Below are 10,516 nucleotides of genomic sequence, written 5' to 3' on the forward strand. Positions count from 1 at the left end.
AGGCGCTGTGGAGGGCCTGGCCATCTAGACCGTGACCCTCTGGCCTGTGTGTTTGTCAGAGACCGGGGACACTGGGGTTAGGGTCTCCTCAGAGCTGCTCAGGGCTGCAGAGTCGTGGCCAGGCTGTTCCTCTGAGCTGAGTGGGTCAGCAGGAGAGACAGGAAGACCTGCCTGGGGGGGCATGTTTGTGTGTGCCCCCATCTGGGTCCCTGTGGACCTGGGGCGGGGGGGTGGTGCATGTGGGTTCTCTCAGGGCCCAGGAGCCTGCTTGGAGGCTCTTTGGGTCACTGAGGCTGGACTTCAGGGCTGGAACCCAAGCCCTGTGACTATCCGATCTGGGCTGGGACTCATGTGCCAACGATGAAGGCCAGGATGGAGCCACCTGCTCTTTAACGGGGCTCTGGAGGCCCCCAAAGCATGGATCACCCCGACTCATCCTGTGGGAGCAGCGAGGGGCCCCCAGAACCCAGACCTGTGACCAGCACTCCGTCTGCCTGGGAGCTGCTCCTAGGACACACGGAGCTCTGGGCCCGTGTGGCTGCTGCAGGCCTGGGTCTTGAAGACCCTGGGATCCACCCTTTTGTGCCTGGCTCAGTCAGCGAGAGGCCCCTCTCAGAGGCCCCCAATCTCTTCCACACTTGGGGGAGACCCCAATAAGGCATGTGCCGCCCCCTTGCCGCGTCCAGGACGAAGCCACACCCAGGGCTGGGCTTGAGGAGCCTGGTGGCCAGGGCCAGGGCCCAGACCTTTCTGAGTCCTCTGGACCACTGGAAGGCTCCCAGGGGGAGGCGGCCAGACGCACCGGGGTTCCCGATCCACCCCCACCTCCACCTGCTCCATCCGCCTGGCCCCCAGAGCCAGAGCCTCCTCCCAGCTCCTCCGCCAGCCCCAGGGGACCTAGGGCGGCGCGGGGGGCGGCTCGTAGATGCTGCAGTTGGGCGTGGGGCCCTGGCAGTAGATGTTGAGATAGTTGCGGTGCTCCTCCCTGTATATCTGCTTCTGGAAGCACAGAACCACGCTCCTGTCGCACTCGCACGTCTGCTTGTCACACTCGGTCTGGTTGAGCTCGCCTGTGGAGAGTGGAGCACGCGGACCCTGAGGTCACAGGAGGCTCTGAAAGTGGTCCTGGGCAGGCCACACCATCATCCAGGGGGGCCCACCCTGGGCCTGCAGGCGCAGGAGGTCAGGGCCGGGGCCCAGCCTCTCGCATTCCCAGCCCTCCAGGTGCCCCTGGCATGTGGGAAACACACAACCACGGAAGCCCAACAGGACAGTGTTGAGTTGGGGAAACTGAGGCTCAGGATGGGGTGTAGCTTGCCTAAGTCACCCAGCAAACCTGGGGCTGAGCTGGGGTAGAAACTCAGGTGTTGGGAACTAACCCCCATCTCCACCCCACCCCCTCCCCACTTTCTACATCACAGGCTTCCTCTATTCAAGCCCAGAATCCCAGCACCCCGGCTCTGGAGGGCGCTGTGGTAAGGATGGAGGGAGCAAAACACTCTGAAGAGCTCAGCTCAGTGCCTCGCACGGAGCAGACGTTGTTGTTGCTACTATTGGCCTTCAGAAATCATCTTCCCCTGAGTTCTCAGCCTCAGGTGAGCTTTGGGATCAGCTGCTTGCCGTTGTTGTTCCTCCGCTAATTCGCGTCTGACTCTGTGAGCCCACGGACGGCAGCACACCAGGCTTCCTTGCCTTTCACTATCTCCAGGGGTTTGCTCAAATTCATGTCTGTTGAGTCGGTGATGCCAGTCAGCCATTTCATCCTCTGTCACCCTCTTCTCCTCTTGCCCTTAATCTTTCCCAGCATCAGGGTTTTTCTAATGAGTCAGCTCTTCACATCAGGTGGCCAAAGTATTGGAGCTTCAGCCACAGCATCAGTCCTTCCAGTGAATATTCAAGGTTGATTTCCTCTGGGATTGACTGGTTTGACCTCCTTGCAGTCCAAGGGACTCTCAAGAGTCTTCTCCAGCACCCCAGTTCGACAGCATCAATTCTTTGGTGCTCGGCCTTCTTTATGGTCCAACTTTCTCATCCATACTGAATGTGACTACTGGAAAAACCATAGCTTTGACTATATGGACCTTCTGTCAACAAAGTGATGTCTCTGCTTTATAATATGCTGTCTAGGTTTATTATAGCTTTCCTTCCAAAGAGCAAGTGTCTTTTAATTTCATGGCTGCAGTCACCGTCCACAGTGATTTTGGAGCCCAATAAAATGAAATCTGTTTGGAGGGCTCTTAAAACAAAGGCTGCCCCACCCCACCCCTAGAGATTCAGATTCAGTGAGTCTGGGGTGGGGGCCTGATAACTGCATTTCTAACAAGTGATGCTGATGCTGAGGTTCAGGGAACCCCTTTCGAGAACCACCCACTAGCCCAGTGATTTGCAAACTTGCAAACTTTCCATCAGCAGAATCCTTTCTCTGACGTGAAACTCTTTACCAAAGACGAATATCTCAAGCAACTTTTCAGAAGCTGATGGTAGATAGTAGAAAGTGGGGGGGGGGGGGCGGGGTGGAGATGGGGGTTAGTTCCCGACATCTGAGTTTCTACCCCAGCTCAGCCCCAGGTTTGCTGGGGCTACAAAATATATCAAAGAGCCAGCTGGACCACTCAGGGATACCTCCCCATCACTGGCTCACAGCAGCTGACCTGCTGGTCCCAGAAATCCCCAGAACCCAGTGTGAAAACCACAGCTCAGGTTGGTCCACAGTCTTAGGGGTTGAGGAGGGAGATTTGATCTGCTTAATGGACTCCTGCTCAAGCAGCGCCTCCACTCTACATCTGAACAGCAGCATCTGAGGACCACTCAGCCCTGGGCTGCCAAGGGGCACCAGAAGTGCTTGGATCCCCACCAGACTCTTTCCCAGAGAACAGGAGTCTTGAGTTGTTTTCTTTTTTGCAAAACTGACATTGCTCGTGAGCTCTTAGTGAGGCATGACACACAGCCTGGTTAATGTAAGGGGACAAAGGGAGCCTGGGGCTGCCCAGGGGACACCTGCTGGCCCAGCAGGACCGCTAAGGGGAGGCGCCACAGGCGGGACTTCTGGGCTGACAGCTCGGATGCTGCACCCCTCTGGTGGGGAATGACCGTGGAGAGTCTATGGCAAAGTGAGGTAACCTGCCAGGCCTGGCTCCAGCATCTCAAATCCCTAGAAACACTGGGTGTCCTAGCATGGGGCCACCTCATCTACTGGGGTCCCAGTGAGAGAGCTAGAAGGGAAGGGGTCTGCTCAGATCCAAACCCCTCAATGTACCTGTGGGGAGACTGAAGTGAGGTGGGGAAGGACCCTGCCCAGGGCCACATGGGGAGGAGATGCTGGCCAAACCTGGGTATCAACACAGGACTCCTGACTCCCTGGCCAGCCTGCTACAAAGTCTCAGAATCACCCGAGGATCTGGTTAAAAACAGAGAGAACTGGGACCCTCCAAACTTGACCCACTGAATCAAGATCTCTCTCTAAGTTCTCCAAAGCTGAAGTGGGGACTGAAGAATCAGGGTGCCCATTCAGGTGGGGGCCTCAGAGCGCTTCAGGGGGATATGCCAGAGCCTATTAGATTCAGCAAGCAAGCAAACAAAAGCAAGGTGCCCAGTGAAATCTGAATTTCAGACAATAAACGTTTTAGTGTAAGTATATTCCAAACATTGCATGGGATATACTTATGCTACTTCTTTATTTTATACTAATACTAAATAGTTTTCCGCTAAGGTTTAGTGTAAGTATGTTCCATGCACTATTTGGGCTTCCCAGGAGAACCCGCCTGCCCATGCAGGAGGCATAAGAGATGCAGGTTTGATCCCTGGCTCGAGAAGATCCCCTGGAGGAGGGCATGGTAACCCACTCCAGTATTCTTGCCTGGAGAGTCCCATGGACAGAGGACTCTGGCAGGCTACAGTCCATCAAGTCAAATAGAGTTGGACACTAATGAAGCAGCTTAACATGCGCACACACACATACACACACACACACACACAATATTTAGGATATTTGTTGCTGCTGTTCAGTTGCTCAGTCGTGTCTGACTCTGTGCAACCCCATGGACTGCAGCATGCCAGGCTTCCTGTCCTTCAGTATCTCCTGGAGTTCACTTGAACTCATGTCCACTGAGTCAGTGTAAACTTCCATGAAAACACTTTTCATTGTTTATCTGAAATTCAGAGTTATTGGGACCTCCTGCATTTCATGGGCAGCCCTGCCCACAGCCCCCGGCACAGGCTAGGGGGACAGCTGGCAGTCAGGCTTTTCCTGGGGAAGGGGTGACTGGGGGGCACTCACTGCAGACAATGTCAGTGTTGTTCTCGACAGTGTAGTCGTAGTGGTCCACATAGGTGCGGCAGCCCAGGTCAAAGAGCTTCTGGTAGCAGCAGTCGTGGGCATGGCAGCACCTAGGGGCAGGGAGGGGAGAGTAGGCAGACATGTCCAGGCTTAGCCCCTCTCCCGCTGGCAGTGAGCCCTGCCATGATCAGCTGTTCACATCCCTCACGTAAGACCTTCAGACGGTGGCCCAGAGAGGGCAGTTACTTGCCGGAAGTCACACAGCCAGAAGGAGTCAGGCCAGTGCCCCGGGATCGAGTCCGTGACCCCCTCTCTCTGTCCTCTCCCCAGAGCTCCGGCTCTCCCCACCCTTGAGCCCTGGCTGCAGCTGTAGGAGGGGCAGGGTGGGAGGGAGGGTCCTGGGTGAAGTCCGCAGGGGAGGAGACCGGCCAGATGCAGGGGCTACTCCTGGCTGTGCAGGATGGCCAGGGAGGGACCAAGGTCTGGAGGGGGAAGTGGGGCTTGGGGGTGGGGGACATGGAGCCACTGCTGATGTGGCTGTCCCATCCCCTCTGGTGAGAGGCAGGCAATTAGTCAACATGCATTTATGAAGCCCCCAGGGATGCCAGACTCATGCTGGCTGCTTTGGGTTGGGGAAAGGAGGAGAGGACAAGCCACGGCTTCCAGGAACTCCCAGCTGATGGAGGAGGCACAGTCCTGCTCTCCAGGGCCTGCTGTCTGAGCAGGCAGGGGTCTCAGCCCTTGCTTTGTCCAGCACAACAGTGTGACTGTAGCTCTCATGTGTGAAAGAAAGTGAAAAGAAAAGTGAAAGTGAAGTCACTCAGTTGTATCTGACTCTTTGCAACCCCACGGACTGTAGCCCACCAGGCTCCTCTGTCCATGGAACTTCCCAGGCAAGAGCACTGGAGTGGGTTGCCATTTCCTTCTCCAGGGGATCTTCCCGGCCCAGGGATCGAAGCCAGGTCTCCCGCATCGCAGGCAGACGCTTCACCATCTGAGCCACAAGGGCAGCCCATGTGTGTTTGGGGACAGGTCAAAAGTTCCGCTGAGAATGGAAATTCTAGACCTTGGTGCTGGGAAAGATTGAGGGCAGGAAGAGAAGGGGACGACAGAGGATGAGATGGTTGGATGGCATCACCCACTCAATGGACATGGGTTTGGGTGAACTCGGGGAGTTGGTGATGGACAGGGAGGCCTGGCGTGCTGCGGTTCAAGGGGTTGCAAAGAGTCGGACACGACTGAGCAACTGAACTGAATGCCTCCAAGCCCAAGACCTTGGAAACAGACAATAGGAAGTGTCCCAGATGGTTGAGGAGAACGTAGGTCAAATGTCAGGCTTCTGGTTACAAACTCAGCACACAAGCCTCCTCCTTGGGGTAAGGGCCTTCCCCCACCACTGGGAGACTGGGGACAGTCTGACCTGGGCTGTCCCCGCCCAGTTCTGAGCGTGGCCCAGCCTCTCGAGACCTACCAGTCCACCTCGTCCATGGGCAGGCCGCGGCCCCCGAGCCCGCAGTAGCAGCCGTAGCCCACGAAGGACAAGATGGCATTCCTCCCAGTGACCGTCTCCACCATGGACTTGAGGTTGAGCAGGCTGCTGCGGGCCGCAGGCAGGACTGTGAGAGAGAGCCAAGGGGTGTGGTAAGCTCCCGGCCCCGTTCATGGCCGCTCCTGCCCGCCTGGCTGGGGCCAGGGGACGGGAGACGGGGGCAGGGGAGGAGGGCAGAGCAGAAGGAGGCAGCACTCCACAGGGCGCCCCATGCGGTGCGCTGCCCATATCCTCACACTGAGCCCCACAGCCCCCAGAAGAAAGTGGGCCCTGCCCGACGCCCTTCCATGCCCGAGTCCATCAAGTGCTCACTGCAACCCTGTAAAAAAACCCCATTTTACAGATGAAGCGATTGAGGCCCAAAACATTTAGCAACTGGCCCAAGGAGACATTGTTGAAAATCAGTGGAGGCAGAATTTGGACCCAGACAGGGAGAGCTGAGTGTCTGATACACCCTAAGGGGCTTCCCAGATGCCACGTGCTCTTCTGAACAGGGTTCTGGGCCCTGTTGGTTTGGCCTGGCTCCTGAGCTCCCAGCAGGGCCTGGGGCGGGAGCATCTCAGGGTTAATCCGGAGACAATTGGGTGTTCTGGACATGTAGTGAACACACACACAGGCACGTGCACACACACACACACACACACACGTGCACACACACACACTCCCAAGTATACATTTCTTCCCCTTTGCCCTTGTCTCACAGGTAGTGCAACAACCCTTCGGATACCAGCAGACTCCCAGGGTCAGCTTCCTGGCGCCCTTCAGGCTGCTCACCCCGGGGCCGTCTACTGCCCTCCTCTGTCTCTCTGCCTCCCGGGCTCCCGGGCATGCTGGCTCCCGGCTGAGTCAACATTGAGCCTGGTGTTTGGGTTCTTACCTGGGTGAGGCTGCGCAACCGCCCCCCCCCCAACCCCACCACACAGGCAGGAGGGCTGCTCTTACCCCATTTTATGGATGAGCAGCTGAGGCTCAGAGAGGTGGTTTGCCCCATGCAGCCTGGACGTGGCAGAGCCCAGACCTGGACCTGGGTCTGTGACCCCCCTGGAGCTAGGATGCCAGCTCACCACCCCTCACCCCTGCTGCCTCCCCTGGGAGGCTCCTCCAGCTGTGCCTGGGGCAAGGCGCCCAGTTCAGCACCTTTCCCCCAGCTCTCAAGTCATGCTTCCCACTCCGCTCTGTGGCCTGATAGAGGAAATGTACTGGGAGAGGGAGGAAGCCGAGAATTTCAGAAACAGCCCAGATGGAATCCCAAAGGCTGAAACAACTTGCTTCTGGAGACTTGGCTGTCCAACATCCCTAGTGATGATGGGGGAACTCACCACCTCAAACTGCCTTGGTGAGAAGGGCACAGACTTTGGAGTCAGACAGATGCAGGCCCTAGGAGATAAGGCTCCCTTAGGCCTCAGTTTTCCCATCTGTAAAATGGGAATAACAACCCCAGCCTCCAGGGAAATGCAAGCATCCAGCTCGCACCAGACCCTTGCTCTTCCCACAGCGTCCCCTCTCAGGGCTTACTGGGACCCTGAACCAGGCTTGGCCTCCAGTCAGAGAGCTGATTTAGGGAATCCTTCTCCACCTGCCTCTTCCAGTCTATCTTCGGGACTTTTGTTGTTTCAGAGAATAAGTAGCAAATGAAAGAGGAAACAAAGGCGCGGAGAGGCCAACAACCTTAAGAGGGTGGTTTAGAGCCTGTAAATGGTTGTCTGGGTCTGGGGCAGGGAGGAAGGGGTCCCTGCGACCTGGGGGCCTGTCTCTGATTTGGCCACAATGGAAGAGAGAAGGGGGCTGAGAGGGGTTCCCAGTAACATAAGCTCTCCCCCAGCCCTTTCTGTTCTGCAGGATTCTTGTCACTGGAATCAAACGTGTGCCCAGAAGCCTGGGGGTCAGATGGACCCCCATCTGCAAACAGGCTTCTCCGTTAGTGCTGCGGGGCCGGGGGCAGGGTTCCTAAGTAAGACAGACCCTCCCCTCCAGGGCCCGGGACCGATGGCCTGCTGTGAGGTCCTGGCCTCCTGCCCCTAATCCTGTAGGTGTTACCCCTGGTGGGGGGCAGCTTCCATCCCCGGGACCCCTCAACAATCAGTTCTCTCCTAAAACTCACCCATCCACATGCAGGACAGACACACGTCATACTCTTACACGCAGGCAGATGTAAATACACACTCACCCGCTGCACCCTCTCCTCCATATATCACACAGTTACACACACACTCACCCACAAATACCTCCCACACGCACATGGTCTCACAAACAGACCCACACTCACCTCCCACACCTTTACACACGCATACACACTCCCACTCTCACACATGTGCAACACCCAGAGTGGCCACGTCTGCACCCTGCTTGGAGCAGAAGAAACAAAACCTGTGTTCACTCAGTCTGCAGCCTCTGTGCCCGGCCCCTGGGCTGGGCTGGACACAAGGGGTTATTTTCTAAATAACAGGTCACTTTGCCTGAATTCAACCAACCATTTCTCATGTCTGGCTGCATTCAACTTCATTTTGTCTCTGGTATTTTCTTTCTTTGTCTCAAACCTGTTTGGGTTCAGGGGGTGCTGAACAGGTGGACAGAAGGCCAGTGGGATGCCCAGCCTCTCTCCTGCCTACACAGGGCACCTGTCACCAGGAGCCTGCCCGTGTGTCAGGAGCCTTGGTGGTCCCGGGGGTGGTCCCTCCAGAAAGAAGAAGGAGGAGGCCCCCGGACCACCTCCATCATCTTCCATTACCTCTCCCACCCAGACACTGCTCCACACACGCATGTGCAGATGTGTGCGCCCTACATTCACCTACACACTCCAGAGACACACACGCTGCCGTGAACACGTGCTTACCCATCTTCCAGTCGTGTGTTACACACACAGACATCACCATGTGCTCAGACACACCCCCTACACACAGACGTGTGGATACCTGCATGCAAGCTCACTAGTTCCTGTCTGCACGTAAACATGTATGTACACAAACACGCCTTCCTATGTACACAAGCGCCCCAGTGTCGCCGAGTGCCCTGACGCCCAGCCACCAGCACCACTTTATGATGCTTGCTCAACTGTGCGCCCTGCACCCTGGAGGCTCGTAACTAGTTAATGCTGACCGCCTTGGGCGTGTTTACAGGTGGCTGGAGGAGTAAACAGCCACAGAGAGGGAATGAAGCCCGGCAGAGCTGGGGAGCAGAGACCCAGCGGAGGGTCTGAGAGCCTGTGGCCAACAGCTGAGTCACGGCAGAAAGGCTGGAGTCGGGGTCAGAAGGAGGGGTTTCCCAGCACCTTCACTCACCGCTGCTGGCTAGGATGGTGATGGTGATGAAACTCTTCATCCCCAGGCGAGATCTGAGAGGGGAAGAGAGCCCAGTCCTCAGTCTGTCCCTCCCCACCGCGTGCGGTTCCTGGCCTATGGCTCCCTCCTGAGCCTCCTTACATCCGCAGTCAACACCACCCCTTGATGCCCAGGTTCCTGTTGCCCTTGCCCTGTGATTAGCTCCTGCGGGGAGATCTGAGCACCTCCTGCCTGCCGGCACCTCTGGGAGCAACGGCCCCCAGCAGTGCAGAGCCGGGAGGCACAGGGAGCCTCCTTCCCTTCCACCCCGAGCCAGGCTTCCAAGGGACAGAGAGCTCCCTGTCTCACAGGGTTGGACCTGGTCACACATCAGAACCAGCCCCTTCCATTTGCACGTCAGTCACGTGACCCCACCTGGTGGCTGGCTTTTGTATCTGGAGCCAAGAGACATGAGTCCCTGGGTTCTAGCTGCAACTCTACTTCCAAAATGCTGTGTGACCATCAATAGATCCCTTACCCTCTCTGGGCCTCAAGTGCGTATGAGGACTGATGGATCCCAAGGCCCCGGTAGTGCAGAAAATGCTATATCTCAGCCCTAAGCAGAGGCTCAGACTTTCTGAAGAAACGGGTTCTAGGAGCCAGCTCTTCGCCCACCTCCCTGCTCATCTCCACCAAGGGCTCCATCCCGGGGAGGCAGGCACCTACCTGGAGGTTCTTGAAGAGGTCCTGAGGCTCGGGCCTCTCCTCCCAGGGGTTTGTCTAACCAGCCCCTTCTTCCTGCACCCTTTGGGGTTGGCCGGAGCCCCATCTGGCATCTTCTGGGTTCTGGGGGGCCAGCGACATAGGGCTCGCAAAGTCCGCAATCTGCTCCGATGGCTGCGGGGAACAGGCCCCAGCGTCTCGCTGACGCTCACTGGCAGGGGAGTGCCGGGGCAATGCCCCTGGGCAGGAAGCGGGTGGCTCATGGCCTAGAAAAAGGAGGCCCCGCCTCCTCCCTCCCCCCCTCCGCCTCCTCCCTCCCCCACCCCGCCTCCTCCCTCCCCACCCCCGCCCCACCCACAGCTGCCCAGTCACATCCCACCCCAGGGTGCTCCGGCCTGCGGGGGCAGGGGCTTGATGTACCAGAAGAGGACTTGGCCTTTCCCCAATCATCTGAAGGGAAATGAGCCCACGTTCTCTCCTTTCCCACCTGAAAGGGATGAGGATAAGTTAAAGAAAAACATTCAGTAATACTTGTTAAAGCACAGCCAAGCAGACCATTTATTCAATGGGGTTATTGGACCAGGTCTGCAGGGACCGCTGACTCCCAAGAGCCCTGGTAGAGAGAAGTCGAAGGTTGTGAGCCTGGCTGGGAAGAAGTTGCCATTGAACTTCTTTCCAACAAAGGAACTTGTGAGAGTCTTGCATCTTGGG

General features: G+C 57.1%; 1 protein-coding gene across 1 annotated transcript; it reads right to left on the minus strand.

Annotated features, from left to right (window-relative positions):
* Window positions 1–214: 214 nt before the first annotated feature.
* PLA2G2F (phospholipase A2 group IIF) lies at window positions 215–9,959 on the minus strand. Its single transcript, XM_055574869.1, has 5 exons — window positions 9,809–9,959; window positions 9,104–9,156; window positions 5,748–5,892; window positions 4,277–4,386; window positions 215–1,070 (listed from the first exon to the last, which is right to left on the minus strand). Exons 1-5 carry the CDS (start codon window positions 9,916–9,918, stop codon window positions 898–900), a joined length of 591 nt encoding a protein of 196 aa, XP_055430844.1. The 5' UTR covers window positions 9,919–9,959; the 3' UTR covers window positions 215–897.
* Window positions 9,960–10,516: the final 557 nt, after the last annotated feature.

Source organism: Bubalus kerabau, chromosome 3 (assembly GCF_029407905.1).
Source record: "Bubalus kerabau isolate K-KA32 ecotype Philippines breed swamp buffalo chromosome 3, PCC_UOA_SB_1v2, whole genome shotgun sequence".
Classification (NCBI taxonomy): Eukaryota; Metazoa; Chordata; class Mammalia; order Artiodactyla; family Bovidae; genus Bubalus; species Bubalus kerabau.